Source organism: Arachis duranensis, chromosome 4 (genome assembly GCF_000817695.3).
Source record: "Arachis duranensis cultivar V14167 chromosome 4, aradu.V14167.gnm2.J7QH, whole genome shotgun sequence".
Lineage (NCBI taxonomy): Eukaryota > Viridiplantae > Streptophyta > Magnoliopsida > Fabales > Fabaceae > Arachis > Arachis duranensis.
This window is the reverse complement of record NC_029775.3, coordinates 118,090,357-118,109,922: the sequence shown is the minus strand read 5'-3', so window position 1 is coordinate 118,109,922 and position 19,566 is coordinate 118,090,357. Positions and strand designations below refer to the sequence as shown.

General features: G+C 39.7%; 1 protein-coding gene across 1 annotated transcript in view; it reads right to left on the bottom strand.

Moving 5' to 3' along the window:
* Positions 1-818: 818 nt before the first annotated feature.
* Positions 819-19,566, bottom strand: part of LOC107486562 (auxin transport protein BIG) — a 19,395-nt gene continuing 647 nt past the window's right edge. Inside the window, 13 exon segments of the mRNA XM_016107115.3 lie at positions 819-1,761; positions 2,005-2,508; positions 2,642-3,667; positions 3,807-3,950; positions 4,039-4,437; positions 4,593-4,815; positions 5,267-10,052; positions 10,596-10,776; positions 10,859-11,476; positions 12,231-15,949; positions 15,952-18,201; positions 18,317-18,470; positions 19,333-19,448. Of these exon segments, the coding sequence (XP_015962601.2) occupies positions 934-1,761; positions 2,005-2,508; positions 2,642-3,667; positions 3,807-3,950; positions 4,039-4,437; positions 4,593-4,815; positions 5,267-10,052; positions 10,596-10,776; positions 10,859-11,476; positions 12,231-15,949; positions 15,952-18,201; positions 18,317-18,470; positions 19,333-19,448 (14,948 nt within the window). The 3' untranslated portion in view covers positions 819-933.

Below are 19,566 nucleotides of genomic sequence, written 5' to 3'. Positions count from 1 at the left end.
GGTATGGATATTAGTTATGGTCTAGTAGTTAATTCATTACTTTGTTTAAATAAGTGTTTGAGGTTTGAATTTTATTTTGTGCATATAAATTTATTAGTCAACGATAAACCTGTAACTAAAACTTAATTTTGCGACAAACTAAATCTTAACTTGTTGGATTAGAAAATATTATAAAAAAAAAGAATAGAAATCATTTGTAATATGACATGATATCACGAGAGTAATTATTATTTCATTTCATCTTAAGGGAGTTCCATACTTCCATTAGTAGTGTGTACACGCAAGAATAATAATGGAGATGACACTGCTGATCTGCATGAACTATACAATATTTAATTATTTTTAATTCACGAGTAATTGATAATCTTAGGTAATATTACCTAAATGCACGAGTCACAAGGCATGGATTTTTGTGTCTGAAGTGCAATGTCAGAATAATCTGCTTACGACTGCATTGTTGGATTGGAACTTCAACTCATGCAGAAGAATCGAGAATAATGCGTTTTAATTTTGGTAAAAAACTCCGTACAATGGTCTTTTATGTCAAATTAATTAAAAATTATTAAATAATAATTTAATCAAATTTATTAAGTTATTTAAAAATTAACAACTTCTCGTAAAGATAATTACACAAAAATCTTCCCTTTTTAGTTTTTCCCTTAATCTTGGTATTTGAGCAAGGGATTTTATTTTGCGTTGTGTAAACTTGACATTTATGTATTCTAACAGTTTATTAAATTGCATCCCCATGTTTGTCTTGAAAAATTTTTTTTCTCATCAAATTGAGACGAGTATCTTTAAGTGACACATATTCAACATTCTCTTTCAATTTCCATCAGCTTCAGCGTTGTAACAAGAATATTAATAGTACACAAGCGTTCTACATTAACGAGGGTTTATATCTTCAACCTCAAAAGGGAAATGAAAATTTCTTCAGCTTTTGCCTGCATTAATTGCAGCCATAACAAAGTCTTCACACCGAGTGAACCCGCCGGACAACACGTCCGCTAGAACGCCGACTATGTCAAAAGCCTCTTGCAGATCATCGGCAGAATTAATCTCATCAAGCCAGGACAGCATCTCCTTGGGGAACCCGAGAAGCTCTTTCACATTCAATAACCGTTCTTTCATCAACACTTCCCAGCCTTCCAAGTTGCTACTTTCATCCTCCCCTTCTGCCGATGACGGGCCTTCAGTCTTCATGGGTGCCGTGCTCGCCAACTTCTTGACCTTGAAGAAATGCTGCAGCTGCTCAATCAAGCCTGTGTAAACAAGCATTGGACGAATGATCGACAAAAGATCATCATTCTGTTTCTGTTCTGATTCCGCTGTGGTGCTTTGGTCCATGCTTCCAGTTTCCGCAGAAGCTGATACAGATGATGCTGGACGAGTTGTTGACCGACCATGCGTGTGCTGCAGATATGCATGGTAGATTCCACGCTGCAGGAAAGCACGGCGGTGCTGCCTCCAAGACTCGTAAGACTCCGAGAGGAGCGAGTTCACCATCATGAATTGGACAGTTTCTTCTGTCCCCAACGCAGATTGAGTGCCAGGTGGAGAAGAGGGTCTTGTCTCTGACGTGGAAGAGGTTAGATATGCTGATACAGCCCTGGCCATGGTCCGTCGTTGTGAGGAGCTTCCTTGATCAAGGAGATGGCGTGCCATTTGAATCATGAACGGAAGGAACCGAGAATTGCTTTCCTGTCCGCCACCGCGGCTATCTGCACTGAATGATGCCCCTGTTGCAAATCGAGCTAACATCTACAAAAAGGAGGAAATAACATGAACATACGTAAAAGTTATATAATGAAATTAGTGTAAAAATACGTTTACATCCTTATAAGAAAATGTTTGACCCCGTTAAACAGGTTATCTAAATGAACCAATCATTCACATCTATCATAAACAACATTCTTTAAGAGGTTTTTCCCTTTAAATCTTCGTCCGTCAAACCTTATCGTTTGGTAACAAAAAGGAAGACAATGATGAAGCTGAATAACATACCAGAACAATGTCGTACGTTAACAGGCGAAGTCTACTTCCATCAGCACGCCCAAGAGCATTAAGATTGTCCCAGTACTGGTCGACATATCGCACATACTGTGAGAGTGGAACAGATGGACCTCGGACAGGGAATAAAGAATTACAGAGAGATTCGTTGTTTCTGAGCATTGCCCCATCCCACTCTTTCTTAGGATTCCTCAAGCCAGCATCTGCTCTTTTGGCCTCTTGATGGCACTGGAAATGAATAATATTGAAGTAACTTACAGTAGTGTAAACACATTCACCACGAGCACTGCCAGAAGCACCTACGCCTAGATTCACACGCTTACTATATGAGTAAGCGCCCAGCAAATCAGTGGGTCTTAAAGTATATCCTTCCCGGCATACCATGCATGCCAATCCATCCTCCTCCTCCTGGACATCTTCTAAACCTTCAAGAAGAGGCCGGGCAACAAGAATGCGCTCACCTCCATCTGGAGACAGCTCTTGACGCATCCCAAGGCCCTGTTATCGGATGAGAAAGTAATACGATTCAGCACGGGACAAATATGGAAATTTTAACTCTATCAATAGCATTAACACTGCTGTAGTAGTATAATCAACCTTTGGTAAATTGAACTCTTAGAATGTAAAATACCTGAAGCAACTCCTCTCTCTTGCGCAAAGCCCGGCGCCTCATTTCATCCCTAGTCGCATGTCGCAACTTACTAACCTTCTCCTCTAAGAATCCATCTCCTTTACCCTCCTTGTTAGATAAAGTGTCCAACAAATTTTCAGCCCTTGCCCCGATTTCATTTTCTCCTGAAACCCCTTCCAAGGCATGCAACAAGGGTAGGATACCTTCTTCATCGATACATATTTGGGTAAGTAGATGCCCCATTGACAAACCTCTCAACATAGACAATATAAGAGGGACAGATGGTAGTGTTAAACCCTGTGCCCATTCATCCTTATTCTTAAATCCAGCTTGCCCCACATCAGGAAAACTGTCTTTCAAATGTCTCATTGCAGCTTTAGTTATACCCTTCTCTAGGATCATGCCCTTTAATCTCTCTCCACAGGAGCTTGTCTTTAGTGACTCTGAAACCCTAACAAAATTTTCCAGTGTAAACCTCTGCTTTGCGGCTTTCTGAGCAACATTATCATCCTTTGGATTGTTCAAATATTGTTTCTGCACATGGTCAAATGCACCCCAATCCTGTAAATAAGGACTAAAATGCTGGATAAGAGCTTCCATTGCAGCAGGTTCCCCATAAGTCAAGTAAGGCAATATTCGAGCAACCATCTCTGTGTTCCTCTGTTGTTTGTTTGATTTCTTGAGGCCTGATGGATGCGATAATCTCTCCAAGAACATAAGAACTATCTTTTTGGCTTGTTCACCTGTACCAGATTCTTCATTAGTGACAGTTAGTCCACCCTGTGTGATGCTAATATTGTCACTTTCATTTGCTTCTAATGTCAGGCTTTCAACAATTAAAAGTATGCCTTCAGCTGGCTCCATGGCATCAACTGAGAAAGCTCGCCTTGCCGTCTCAAGAAGTAAACCTAAAGCACCTAGCTTTAACAAGGCTCGTCTGTTTTCTCTAATTTTGCAGCAGTACATAAGAAGATTAAGAACTGCTACCAATTGCTCCTGATTGGCCTTGAAATCATCTCGCAGACGCTGTACATTAATGGAAAAGAGAGTTAGTTATATTATCAATCTTGCTGCCAATAGGAGTTCAACCAAAAACAAATGAATAAGCTAGGCAAACCACATCAGTTTTCTTTGAAGTAATACAAAAGAACATAATCCTCTCAACCTGAATCATGCCCAATAATATCTCCAGTCCACCACATTCCCGAACAGCACCTGCTATGGCAAATTCGACCTCTGGATCCAGAGACTCCTCTCTATCCTCCTCCAACTCTTTAATCATAGGCTCAGTTGCTTCACCATCCAATCCCTGAAAATCGTTATCATAAAAATTATAATAAATTCAACCAAAAAGTGTGATAAATGAGGGAATCAGATATTCAACAAATGCAACAAACCTGAAGTCGATAAGTCACTGTCATAGGTGGGCATTCTCTAGATGAGGTGGCAGCATTTGGGGACAACAAGTTGGAATTGGCCACATTAGAAGACTGACTTGACTTCTTCCAGACTTGCTCATAGACTTGGGCTATGCTCAAATCAAGAGAGATGATATTCCCAGCAACTAGCAACTCCATTCCATAGTCATCCTCAAGAAGGCCTAACAAATCCAACTGATGGCAAATCTTGTTCTTAACATCACGCATTAATGGCCCAATTTCAGAACTGGAATACGGATTCTTAGTCATTGATCCCCTGATAAACTCTTCTTGGGTATGCGCCTTGTTTAGGACCAACAAATATACAGGCTCAGGTTTGGAGGGGCAGATCAGGTTGCAAAGCTGCTCCAATATAAACTGCAAATGAAGGAATAGATCAGAATAAGTTTGAAATAACTTTATTTGTAACCAAATTGAAACTTTGTTGTAAACTTGTACAGAAAATTGCCCGAAGTGATTAGAGGAAACAAGCTATAATGGTTAGAGAAATGAAAAATAAAATCCATCCATACCAAACAGGTACGCCCCTTTCTCTCTTCCCCGTGTATTTGCAAACCATTGATGCAGGCCCTAATGAATTGTCGCTTGTTGTCACTGCTTTCTAGCAGGAGGCTATCCAAAAGATCTTTCAAGAGCCGATTGCAATCACTAATCAACTTTGTCTTTTGAACTATCAAACCTCGAATTACAATAAGGGCTTCAAGAATTTCAGAAAGTAAGTTGTCTCGCATGAATCTGTAATAAAGATCTAGATTAATGAGAAGATTCAAAAACAAAATGTTACAGGTAAATTGCCACATCCTCTTCACACTTTAAGAAAGAAAGCGTTCAATGAAAATAATTCAATCCTTTCTTTACTAAGGATAATTAATTATTAATTAGAAAATATACCCATATTCCTTTATATGACAGCATAAGCATTAGGGGAGAGACAGTTTAACATGGTTCAAAGCCCTCCATAACCAAATGGTTGAGAGTTTGATCATTGCCACCTTATTCTTATAAAAAGCTGAATTTCAAAAAGGCAGAGTGCACTTATATTCACAATAAGCTCTTGTATGAAAGGTGTCTTCATATATACACACATATATATATATATATATCCTCCACTTAATATCTTAACTTTTGAGGTAAGTGATTCATGACAGTTATATTTTAACTAAAAATATTCAAATAGCAATCATACCTGGATCTGACGTTTGGAACCTCAAAAAATTTTCCAAGAAGCTCGATGAGTTTATGAAGGATAAAACCCTGAGATATATCAATATGTAGACTCCTTTCCAAAGACTCAACATTACTCACTTCTTGGGTAATTAGAGTACAGATTGTACGCAAACAACCCTGAACAGTAAAAAATAAACGAGCATCCTCTGACTCTATCATCTTGAATAGTAACTCAAAATATTCTGCCGCACTTTCTCCAGCAAAAAGTGTTGCAGGTAACAAAGAAACCACTAGGTTCAGCAACCGATATTGTCTGGATGAACTTTGAGAGCAAAGCAAGCTTATCAACATACACATCTCTGATCTAATGGATTGAGAACAGGCACTCAGAACAAGCTCTTTGACCCATGATCCCAACTCAAACACCGATAAGTCACTTTTAGCTACTTTACCAGTGCGACGCTTCCACCGTAGAGCATATTTAAGTGCCAGATAGTCATGCCTTTGGGGTCGTGACCTCTGGCCAATACCTTTGACTGCCTGTGATACTTTATATTGCCTTCTAACAAAATCAAGATAAGAAGCTCCCCTCTCCCACTCAGAATAGCTCAACAACTGGATATCTTGAGCCTTAGGTGTCACGTCCCAATTTCTTTCAGAGGAGTCTGGCAATGTTTTGGTCCCACTGACAGAGACAGCACCAGTCAAGGATCCTGATACATTTTTATTACTCTCATCCTTTACCTTTACAGTAGACTTTGCAAGGCCTTGCTCTTTGTCTAGTGTCTCAGGCTTTGGGGGGGTACATGCCTGAGATATGATTCTCAGACATGGAAGAATGACGTGCTCAGAGATGGCAGGATGCTTGGCACCTAACTTGATGGAAGAAAACAGTAACTGAAAAACAACACGTAGCCTGGATTCCCAGAACTCATCAGCTGAAGAACACACCTCAGAAAGTAATAGCAACTCCTCACGTGTAGTCACAGCAATGTCCATCGAGCGATGATGCTCAAGGCAGTACAATACTTTCTTTTGTATCAGACTGTTCAATTCACTTACTGCATTCACGTCACCTTCAGATAAAGAACAAAGTACAGCCCTTGCTTGTACACGAGCAGCTTTAGGACCTTGATGAATGTTATTCTCAAATAACTCGGACAAAATACCGGCTGAAACAAGTTGTTTCTTAGAATTTGGATGCTTTGCCAACACCTGTAACAATTCTAGGCATTGTGTCACAAATGTTGTTGCGCACCCATAACAATTATTTGGTGTTCTAGAAACCACAAATCTTGAAGCCACACTATTATCAGAATGCTTTTGGTGCAGATAATTCATCAGCACCTTGCGTAGCCCTTGCAGTGTCTGGACACTTTTGCTGACAGAATCAAAAGCTGCTTTGCACTTCTCACCATAGAGCACCCCAAGAAGAGCAACTTTCCTATTGATTTTACAAGATGGTCCGGGTAAAGACACCATCATTTGCTGCACAGAATCCTTTTGTTGCGAGTCTATTTCACTGTCACCAATGCTTGATACAATTTTAAGCAAGGGCTTTTTGAAGCCCAAAAGTTGCTGGTATCGCCTATGAGCATTCTCTGACTCGGACTCTATTGCTGCTAGCCCCTTCTTCATATCTTCATCATTCTCCATGTTATCAAATGTAAAACTGGGTTTTGCCATGAAATTAAACTCAAACCGCCCATATTTGCTGTATCCACACTCGTTGCATAAAAAGGAATCCAAATTCTCATAATTGATATTGCGACATTGCCTGCATTGATAAGCATTTTCATGACAATTGCCACATATACCATGCTTATCAGTGACAGGACGACTACAACGCGGGCACTGCAATGGCTCAAGAGACAATGCCTGAAGATTTTCATAGAAGGAATCTAATTCAATCATAAAGTTGCAAGCTGTAATGGGAATGGGAAATTCCACTTTAAGTTCAGTCTGATTGAAAGCAAGATGACAGCTTTTTGCACGCTTCCACAAAGACCAGTTATTTTTCAACTCTGACAAGTCAGCAACTGGCCTGTTATTATAGTATAGATTCAAAACCTTCACTGATTTTGACTTTCTGGCATCATGAACATTCATTATCACAGTCTGAATTGTGTAGCTACCAGTGCATTTCACTATGATACGGTTATCAGTGAACTTTGTTTCAGATTTTAGAGATTCCAGCTTCATCCTGCTGTAAGGAACTTCAGGAGAGCTGCAGGCAACACAAGGTTCACTCTCAAGATAGTATCCATCAAACTCAACCAAGCCACTCAAAGTATTATAAATGCGAGAATTTGGATGGTTAGCTAACAACTCATTCTGTGAATGGAGTGTCTCAAAGATGCACTTAATTACATCAGGAGTCAATGATCGGTCCACAATTTCAGAAATCTGGTGTTTTGAACTAGTATCAGGGGATCTTCCAAGCAACCAAGTCACAAGTTCTGTGAACTCTACAATGTTCTGGCCATACATTGGGAGAAACTTAACTTTCTGCAAGAGGGCTGTTAGCAAAGTTTCTTTGAACATTGATTTGGCATGATGCCAAGCACCATATAATACGGATTTTGCCTCTGCCCGAACAGTGCTTGAATTCCATTCCAAAAGGAAACAATCTATGAACTGCTTTAAGATATTGCCACTCTTGTCAGTAAAGACCTCCACTGCAGCTTCCATATCCAAATACGACTTCTCTGAACCAGATTCAGCTCCATCTTCACCTTTCTTCTTCTTCTTTGATTCTTGAGATGTGATGCCTGATTTATTTGAACTTATGTCTCCATACTCTGTCTTTTGTGAAGTATGACCAACATCCTTTCCTGTGTAGAAGGCAAAATTGAGAAGTTTAAGAGTCTGAATAACAGACTCTTCACTGAAATAAAATATTCCATTCATCAGGAATGATAGAATATCTCCATGCCTTAAACAGTATTTCTGCCAGTTCCGAGGACGTGCAGCTGCTACTTCTGCCATAGTGGAAAGACACTTCACAATCTTGACACTTCTTTCGTAAGGGATAGGGTTATTTTGGAAGCCACCAGACTTGTTTACATGTTTATAGAGTCTCTTCACTTCACTGGAGAACTGCCACGAGTCCCGCACGCTATAATAGTGAGACTTGCTCCCACAGAGGTGCAGGAAAAGCCTCCTGGCATATCTTCTCACAAAATTTGTATGAGGATTATTAATGTAACTGCAGAGAACATCCTGATACCCATCTAGCTTTAAATCCTTACCATATGACAGCTTGTGTACCTTTTCTTTTTCCCCGGTTTTGTCATGCTTTTCGGGCCGAACAAGGGTATACACCAGTCGGAAAGCATTCTCTAACAAGAGCCTATGGTAATCCATAAAAATATCCGCTCGATGTGCCTTGGCATATGAATCAGAAAAGAATGGTGAGAAGTTACCAGCTGGTAAATCTCTACGTACTGTGAGCAGAGCCCCACAACCAGGCCCAAGATTATTATGCACATCATTATTAACAGGAGATTTGAAAACATGTACAAGCTGCTGCAATATATCCATCAGATAATTTACAAAAGCTTGCTGCCTAAGAGAATCACAGGCTCGAAGAAGCTGTGTTGCAAAATCATTCTTCTCTTGCTCATCTGCTGAAGTCTTAGCTGTAGTTGAAGCAGTTGATGGAAAATCAATTACATTCTTATCATGCATATCCACAGCTCCACTCTGTCTTGGCATGGAACCATCACTACCAGGTTGATGCCAGTTACGAAGCATCAATGTGAAAAACATGAAGACCAATATTGCCACTTCACCAAATGATGATCGAGTTCTCGCTGCGAATGGCCTATCAAGATTTATCTCATCCAAAAACCACTTGATTAGTTTCTCTAAATCTAGGCTATCTGGCTTTGAGCTGCCTATAAAAGGTCCACCCACAGCAGATGACAACCTGTAGAAAAGCTGCATAACAGGTATTGCTTGGATTCCTGATGTTGTATCCATCCACCCTTTCAGTTGTTCCAGAAGCTCAGAGAGAAGTAAGGAATTTATCTCCCGTTTTGAAGCAGAAATTGAGACAGGATCGGTCAAGGAAGCAGCAAATTCTCCAGAATCACTGGGTTCCAAGACATGAATTGATGGAGAATTCTGCACAGTTCTCTCAGCAGATACGGCTAGCAGATTTGGGTCAGTAACGTCATCCGATGCAAAGTGAAATTCATTGCCATCCCCAACTGAATCCACCTCAATTGGAATTGCTGTCATCGAGTGATCTCTAGAATGTGGTGGAGGAAGTCTGTCTGCATCTAGTACTTCATAGCAAGCCTCACACAAGTCAAAATCAGGACAGACAGTACAATGCCATCTTCGCCTGAGTATAGGCACAGTAGAGCAGCCATCACAACAGTATTGAACAGATGAGGTAATAGTGTCTTCTTCTATCATGACTGGGTTATTTCCACTACTTGTATCAACAGGGCCAGGAACCGATGCTACACTCTCATTGACATCATCTGTGGCTAACATCGTCTGCTTAGGAAAAGGGACCTGAAGCAATCTTGAAGATATGGCCAAACTGAAAAAGAAATGTATCAGATCCTTAACAATGATGTCGTTGGACGAAAAGAGAAGCTTCTTGAGTAATACAACAGCAGGTGCCACAGAGCGCACTCCTGCATCATTTCCATGCAGAGCCAAGCATTCAGCATAGCAATAAATAAGTTCAACTGCAGACATAACAATGTTGTTCATGGTTTGTGTGTCAGGCTGCTCAAAATCCAAAATTCCCCATAGAACTTGCATTAGTGCATCCACCACTTCTGATCCTACACCAGCAGCAGCATAATATTAGAACAATAACAAATAGAAAACGAACACTTACAACAGGCAAGACCATTCTATTTTTCCTGATTTATAGCAACACCAGTGTCTTCAATCGTTCCAGTAGGAGGATTCTAGATATATCTTCTGATCCTGGAAAGATTAGCGAGATATATCCAGAATATTCTAACATTAAAACGTGAAACACATAGAATCGAAGTAAAAAAAATTGCAAGAGTAAGCTTAAATGATGAGGGAGCACATAACTGCATCAAATTTCAACAGAACTGAACTACAAAGGATAAATTTATTCTCTCGTTCTTCTCCTATTGTTAATCCACCAGTTCAGTCGCAGCAATTCAATGGCAGTGATGTATTATCATACAAATGTACCACTTGAAAAGAAAATATATAATGTCCTAGTAAACTTATTGCGTAAAAAGTCAACAGCTAGATATTAATGTCTAATGTCTTGCAATGTGAAAGATCCTCAAGCAGGATCCCAAGAAAGGGGAAGGTGGAAGTCAATCAGAAGAACAGGACAATACCATTTGTCTCCAGAAATGTTGCCAAATTAGAACGGCGTTGCAATGCAATCTTACAAACTGCACGCAACTGGGTAGTGAACTCTTCAATGATCCAACTTCCCACAGAACCACCAATCCCAAGCTTTGATGATAGTAATGAAGATGATTTCACTACTCCAAGAAGCCTCATTGTATCTTTAACCTAATCAAAGAAGAGTCCAGATACATCAACATGAATGAACAAACTCATTCAGTATATAGAAGCAAGAGAAAGTAGATATTACTTGGTGGTATAACTCTTTCTTGGGGAAAATGGCCTGTAATACACAAGAAGCTGAAGCCTGCAGTATTGGCTCCCGATCACTCTCAAATATTGTTTCAAGTAATTGCCTACACTTGAGTTTGCCTAGCTCTGCCTTTGCTTCTTCCAGCCTTGAGCAACTCTGTTGCCTACATGATGAATAAAACTTGGCAATTAGCTTAAGCCCATCTCCTAGTACCTGCTCCTGAATGGGAGCAGACTGCATTGAACGGCGCTTCTTCCCGGATCCAGCAACTGCTGAATGTGACCCAAGTACTCTTGCTTCCATATCCAAAACTGCATCCATTTTCTCCTTCCAACCAAATTCATCCTTAGCTCGGCCATAAACTTCAAGTGAGTCTATTCTGGGAAGTGTAGAGCCATTAAAGGTTGGCCCAACTGAGATTGTAAATTCTTCATCAGCAAGCAGCGACTCGGCAACAGTAAATGGAATATCATACCAGGACCTCATTCCTTCATCTAATTTAGTAACCCTCTGGAAGATAGAAATACTAGAAGGTATGTGACTTGCTGATGTGTTACCAACATGAACTCGAAGACCAACCATGACTATATCAGGGTTTGAATTGAAGACAGATATCTGTGAAAATGCATATAAAAGAGAAACTTTAGGAACAATCACTATTGAAAGACGAACAGAACATCAAAAGCAATTAATATGATTGCAAATAACCGATTGCCACCATGTAATAGTTTGAAACAGAGAGATAAAAAATTTATAAGCACAAAATATAATAAAAGAACCTACTAGCTTGAATCATTTTTTACCATGCCATACATTTTCCCATTTCCCTTATCATGCACAAAAGTAAGAGAAGCCATGCAATTACGGAAAACAAATTCCAAGAAGTATTCATAACTTGGAATAAACTTGAGACCTAGAAAAAGCACCTCATAATCTTATACCTTAAAGCTAAAGAAGACAACTTAAAATGAAAAGACGGCATCAAGATCTAAGATTTCAGACACAAAAATACACATCTATAATTGCATGTCAGAGACACACACTCTACACTACAAGAATCCACACATTTTCAAGAATATCATTAAAACTTGGGACATGAGGAACACGTCACCTTCAGGAAGATTTAGTTACAAAGAATAACACCAAAATATCATGCAAAATCTAGACCATTTACAACAGTATACATAATCTAGTCCACAGCATTGTTATGTCTATTCTAAAATAACTACATAAAAAATAATTTAAACAATATAAAACAAAGCATGCCACAAAACAAACACTAAAACAAAGCTACTTAGAGTAGCAGCCAAGCCCGGCCAATAAAAGATTCTCACTGAAAAAACAGTAATTCAAAATAAGTAGTTATTACCTTAAAACCTGCAGGGCTCGGACTTTCAAGAAAACCATCCTCATTCACCAAGCTCTGTTTAGCTCCTTCAAAATCTCCATTTCTAATGGCATCACCACCCAGTTTCACATCCGGTGTAATGCACACAGTCTTCTCAAAGAAATCAAGAGGAAATTCAGGATTTGTACCCGCATAGGCTTTATTGAGGATACCAGAACCCAGTTTCTTAACTTTTTCAGATGCTGCAATCGCACCAGCATCAGCACCTGCTGGAGCATGTGAATATATTTGAAGGCTACCATCATCATGTAAGACAAAGCAGTGTATTTTATCTTTCAACAGCGGCTTGTATGCAGTCATACCGACTATAGGTGAGGTGGAACCCATAGAGTGCCGCATACTCTGTGCAAGTATTTCACATTCCCCCATTGACACGGCAAGTGCAGTATTGGATTTCACAGTTGACAAGCATACAAACAATCCACTGCCCGCCAGAAGTTCTTTCCAATGATGTACTCCAGCAGGCCGCAGCTTACTTTCTAACTCTTCATACACAGAAGACAACTCAACAATGGAGGATGCATCAGAGCTGGGCCGACCTATCAATGTGGTACCATCTTGAAAAGATATGAAGAGTAGCTTATAAGTTGAAGAGAAATACAATGATGATCCCTTTGAATGAATTTCCTTTCCCAGAAGTTGCACATGTTCTTTCAGTGGCATAGACCCAACATTTCCTTTGACTGGCAACTCTAACCTGAAAATGTATCCATTTTCTGAAAGAACTATAAGAAACATTCTTCCTTGAGAAGCTGGATAAAGAATGGCATCCACAATCGTGTCATTTGACAAAGTAAAGTAGTGCATTGGACTGATATTGTCTAGGGACAGATCATATATCTTGACAAATCTGTTGGTCACAACCATCAATTGAACCTGTGAGCCAGGAACCCAATCCACCCGTCTAATATATGCCCCTTGTAAAGCAAGTTCAATGGCCAGCCGGTCAATCACTTCTCCACGATGATTCAACGTAAGAACCTGGCAATCCTCATAACCAGCTACAACCAGATAATTCTCAACAACAGGATTGAACACCAGTTGTACGATTTCAAAGCGAACAATGTTTTTGGAAAGAGGTTTCAGATTAGTCTTGTCAGCAGTCACAGGTGAAATGGTGGCTTGACCAATTAACTGTCCAACATCATATATAGCAACTTTATCACCTTCGCCAACAGCAAGTCGACCTCGTACACTAACACTCAGCAAAGACTTCACGAGAGAACCACTCGCCAGATGGGATTTAAGCTCCTTGGCATTTGAATAATCAACCTTTATCTTAAGATCAAGAGATCCACCTTTATATGCTTTCTTCAATTGCAGGAGATCTACACCATGAGAAATCACCTTGTCTTCACCCAAACTGATTTTCTTATCCTTAGAATGGTGAGACTCTCGTCTGCTAATTATAAGTTGCATCAAAGAGGAGCAAAGATTAAGCACATGACTTTCAACATCAAGTTCCTCCATTAATGACGGAATATCTTCTTGAAGCTCTTTTGGTATAGATAACCTAAGCGAGTTATCAATATCTGAACTGTTGTCGTCTTCAAATTCCGAATCACTATCTGGCAGCTGATCTCCATCCTCGGAAAAGGGTAGAAATGACTGAAAAGCGTTAGAGCCACGAACAGGTGCACCGCTGTCTCCAGTGAATTTCCGAGGTTTCAGGCACTGACAACTGCTACCTCTAACACCCCCAGCTCCGCAATCACAAAAGAACCGGCTTGAGCGTGAATAGACAACACGATGACCCCGATGACACACCTTTGCACAGACTGAACAGCAGCCTTTTGATACGGTTAGGTCACATGTATAGCAGAAGTACCAATGCTGCTCCATGAAATTGCTGCCACTAGAAGTGAAGGTGCAAACTTTAGAGGCAAGGGCCCTTTCACTACTAGCATCCTCTTCATCTTCCTTATCTATGCTCAGAACCTCCCCATCAGAAGTTGCATCATCCTCGTCCTCGTCAACAGAAGTTGCATCACATTCAAGCGACGTTGATCCCCCTTCTTGATTGGCAGAAAGAATAAATGTGTCCGAGTCCTTTCTGGATCCAACTGGTCGGGCAGACACATGACCTATCCCAAGACTACTGCTAGATGAACACTTTTTAGTTGTTCTTTGAAGTGAAATTTTACCAGATTTACAGTCACTTAAGACAATTTCAATAAAGCCAAATAGAAACTTCAATCCTGGAAGCAAATTTTCATTGCCTACCAGTTTATCCATCAACACAACAGTCCTCTTCAAAAGCTGTTTCATTAATGACTCTCCTCTTGAAATCTGAACAATGAAACTAAAATATGATTTTGCTGCAAGTATATCAAATTGCAAAAAAGCAGCATCAAGTGACAGCAGCAAAGAATTAAAAATATGATGTTGCAACTCTTTGGATTGTTCTGAGGTTGGTGACAGAAGGCACAGAATAAAATTCATTGTTGATTCCCGTAGAGAAATGGAGGTCCCCTTTGCACAGATGCCAGTATCTAATTTTATTATGCTTCCTAAGAGCCTCTTCTCCAACCACTTAGACACCATATGTACATCTCTTCCAAGGAATTTCCTTTGTATTCTCAGCTTGAGATCAGGAAATTGCTCTCCAGATAAATGATCCACAAAGAAATCGAGAACCTTCACATTCACAGATTCAGAGTAACAGGTATCCAGCGAATCAATTAGCACTAAACAGTCACCATTATGCAATTGCAAATGCCTACTGATCTGTCCAGGCACATTTTCAATACCAAGATAAAAGTGAAAAACAGCAGACTTTGAAGGGTCTTTTCTAGTTCCACTCAATATCTCAATAATTCTGCAGATTATCCATTCTTGGACACTGTCATGACCTTCTCCCCTAGAATTAATGTCTTTCAGAAACCCTTCCATTTGCTTCATTAGAATTAAGTCAGCATAACTTGACCATTCCAGTTCTGCACCTATGATTTGATAAACAGCATCACATTTCCCATGAACACTTTCAAATATCCTATCATACTTGATAATCATTACAGCATCAAGAATTTGCCCAAGAACTTCGATGTCCAAATCAACCTTTCTCCCTGCTGTTATTCTAAACAACCCATCTAGGACACAGATAATTCCTCTTATGCTAAGAGCACAAGAAAGCAAAGTAGCACTAGGAGTAGAAAGATGACAAGGAAAGCCATGCAACATGCACTCCCAGTAGGCCTTAGGAAGAACTCCTGAAGCTTTTTTATCAACAGCAGCATCCAACTGTGGTATGAGGCCAACGACAGACTGAAGCTCACCTTCATTACAGCCACTCCTCTCAAGCAGCTCATCCTGCAGGCTTTTGTCAATTCCAGTATGTTTCATGAGCAAGAATGGTGAAAAATCAGAAGCCGGCTTTTGTTGGTAACTAAGGCTACCAAGAAAAGCTTTCTGATGGGCTTGCAAGTACTTGTCCAACAAAGATGAGAGCGCGCTTATTAGACATGCAAATTTACCAGACTCCACCAGGGAGGAAATCATGCTCCCAGCCAGTTCAACATATTTCTCTTCCCCAAAAGCATTCTCAGTCCAGCCAAGGCCCTGTACTGAAATCGCTTTGTCCATGCAATATCCCAAGATGCCAACATGAGTGAAGGAGAGCACTAGAGATAACCACATTCCAGTTCTGAGGAAATCCCAACCTAATTCTTCGGTACCTTCTGCAACATATTGGACAGATCCACAGAGTTGTCGCTACTCCAAGATGGAACTGAATGGTCTGCTTCAGAAACTACATAAGGAATATCCCAACAAAGGGTGAAAATATATCGTTCAACAATTAAATCCTCCACAGTAGCAGCCATTTTCTGTCCCCAAAATCCCAAAATCTGTGAAAAAGTAACATGTATGTCCTTCCAATTCAAATTTAAAATGTCGATTGCCAAGTCATCTCTACCAAGTGAACCAGAAGATCTAGAAACATCAATTAGTTGACCAATCAAGCTACTCACATTCATGTCCTGTCCAAGCAATCCACCAGCAACATTTCTTAGTGCAGTTAATGACCAAGATGAGAGGTGATCATTCATCTTATTCGGAATAGATGATGCAGATAGCGTTGCTTCCCTTAACTTAGACCGCACATCAACAAGCAATGATGACGGACATTTCTGTTGATGAAATATCATATGACGTAGAACTAGGATCAGTCTTGACACCACCAAAGCCCAACATGTTAACAGCGAACTGTTCAAATCCAGTACCTGCTTAGCAACTTCTTGGAGGTTTGAAAAGATTAAGTTCGCCATTGTTGCCTTTTCTAGTTCAGAAGACAAGTGAAATGCCATGAGAACTACCTCAATGTGAAACAACGAGGGAAGAGTTCCAACAAGGTCATCAATACTTGGGCATTTCCTAGAAACAGACTTCACTTTCTCACAAACAAAGGAAGCATATCCTTCACAAATCTTGTTTCTCAGCTTACTACCAGCAGAACCAACACTACAAAACAAAGTGTGAGTGAGCAAGGTCAGCATCCGATCATTATAACTGAAGGCACCATTTTCAACAGTAAGCATCTTCTCCAAAAGATAGTCTTCAAGGAAATCATTCAAAGCATGGTTTGTGAGAACATTGTGCAAAATATCAAAGCAAAGCTCATGGACATGCCCGATCCTTCTGCCTTCGTGAGAGGGAGTAGAAGTATCAGACACATTTTCTTCAGAACAACAACCCTGACAATTGAGTAAGGAAAGCAAAATATCCATGTCTGCAGTACTGAGCTTTTTGCAGGCATCCTCATAAAGAGAAGGACTCCATTCAGGAGAAAAGATGCACGTTTTAAGAAAGTTCAAAAGTTCTATGGCAGCTTGAATTGGGAAATTCTGATAGTTGGTGCTAGAAACTGAAGCAGTACCAGGTTGTTCACATCCATCTGTAGACCCAACAGAACGTGCAGTCTCAGAGAAAAGATCTCCAAAAAGGGCCTCATCTTCATGGCATACTGCATTTTCTTGTTCAGATGCTCCGGCAACTTTTGAAAAACTAGAACATGACCTTTCAATTTTTGGCTTTAACTTCAACCCTTCAGAGTGAAGGAACAAAGCAAGTTGCATCAAGTTGCCAATCCATAGGCTTGATGCAGGAAATATAAGCTTCAAAAGCTCTTCAAATGTGTAGTGCTTCAGCAGAGGAACTGACTCTTGATAGACACGGCATGAAGGGGAGCTATTTTGCGAGTCAGTGGAACTGCTAAAGAGTTCTACATTGAAGTCTTTCCAATCAAAAGAAACCTGCTGCCTTTGTCTCTTCAAATCGTTGATGAGTTTTAACATGTAAAGAACAAACCGGGGGAAGTATGATAAAGGGGGTTTCAAATTTGTTGCAGACTTATCATATGTCCAAAAAGAAGAATCCAAACTCTCCAACATAGATGCTATAATACAAGCTTCAATATTCTGCACAATACTGCTACTACCAAAAATAACCTGCACATTGTGAAGAAACTCTTCCACGACCATTAAAATAATGCTCTCAAGACTTCCCTCAATGATAGCATATGTATTCACAAACTCATGTTTAACTCTAAACAAATTAGACAAAGTATCAGCAAATGAGGCAATAGCCCTCACCAATGATGCATCATATTCTACATACAAAACATCCTTTATGAGACTTCCAAGGATCTTTAATATCCTCAAAATGAGAGACAGTCTCTTCCTAAAATTCTGGCCTACTTCCTTATCATCAGAAACATCATTGATTTTAGCTAGTTTACTGCACAGCAAGATCAAGCGTGGAGTGCATTTTCCATGGACAACTGCCGAATGCTGGCATAAAAAAACAAAACTACTGAGATGTTGATAATCAGTCAGTTCACTGGATCCAGATTCATTCCTATCGTGGAACACAGGTTCAGAAGCTAAAGTCTTTAGAAGCCACTCCATCGATTTTTCTTCCTTTGAGCATCTGAAGCCTTTTGCATATTCAAAAACGTGAAAATATAAGCATGTGGTTAGTTTATTGGAACAACTATGAGCAGAAATACCATGTGAAAACAACAGAGTGATCCTTGGGCATTAACATGATACCTTCTAGATGGCATTTTCTGTGATCATCCATGACATATCCACTACAATCATCAACAATTGGCAACAGATCTACCAAGGCACTTGCTGGTTGTGATACGTCCGCTAAGATATTCATCTCATCAACCAAAGCTATCTCTAAAAGATGCATTATGTTCTGCAAATGTTACACAAAATGAGAAGCACAAAAACAAACCACCAGACTAGTAAAATAGAGCACATGTTAAGACACTAAGTCCCATCAATTTAAGCTACAGCATAGTGTTCGTTGTTCTAAATGGAAACTAGAGATTGTGCATTGGTATAGGAAATGTAAGAAATATTAAATATACAGATGGAATATGTCCAAAATCGATCATGTTGCCTGTAAGTAAGCAGTTCAAACTATTAAATTAATGCTTTTTGGCCGAAATTTATTTTTTCCATTTTTAAAATTATTTAGCTATCAATTTCATAATTGTTAACATATCTTACCTGTTTCCGCGGAAAAACTCTAACCAAAAATAGAGGAATCCCCTTCATTAGTATCCCCCGAAAAAAGGAAAAAACAAAACAAAACAAATGGTAAAGCATTGGGTGCCCCATCTATGCAGTCCAATTCTAAAATGCACATGTAATCAGTTTTGAGGGGTAGGCTCTCCCTTGTGTTGCAGCATCCAATCTCTTCTGTCTATATTTTATTTTCTAATTTGTATTGGAAACACTTAGTTGAATCTATTAGATCTTTAAAATGCAAAAGCTTTCATAATATATTGAGTGTGCATCTCCAAAATCACAATTTTGCTAAGTCATTAGATAATTATGTAATAAATCGTCAAATAACCAATAAAGGAGAATTAATGAAATAGAATTCTACAGCGAGAAAAAGGGAGGGGGAGGCTGACGAAAAAACGGTTAAATTAGTTCAGCCATTCTTGCTGGCAATTAACTTGAAATCTAATAAACACTAATTTCATCAAAACTTGCAGACCCCGGAACATCAGCTGAAAGCTACATTTGCAAAGTAAAGCCATACGTACCTGAACAAGTCCTAACTCGTTATCATCGTCATCGAACCCAGATTTCTCTAAGTAGCACACGGCGAACTCCACTGACTGCTGCACAATCGCAACCAGTATCCCTTCCGCTTCCTCCACTATACCACATAAGATAGCAACAAAAAGAAAATAGATAGAAGAATGAATCATCTCGAACAACTTTTACTATTTTGCGAATTCGAAAGCAGCATATTGAAGCTACAGCAAAGAGAATCT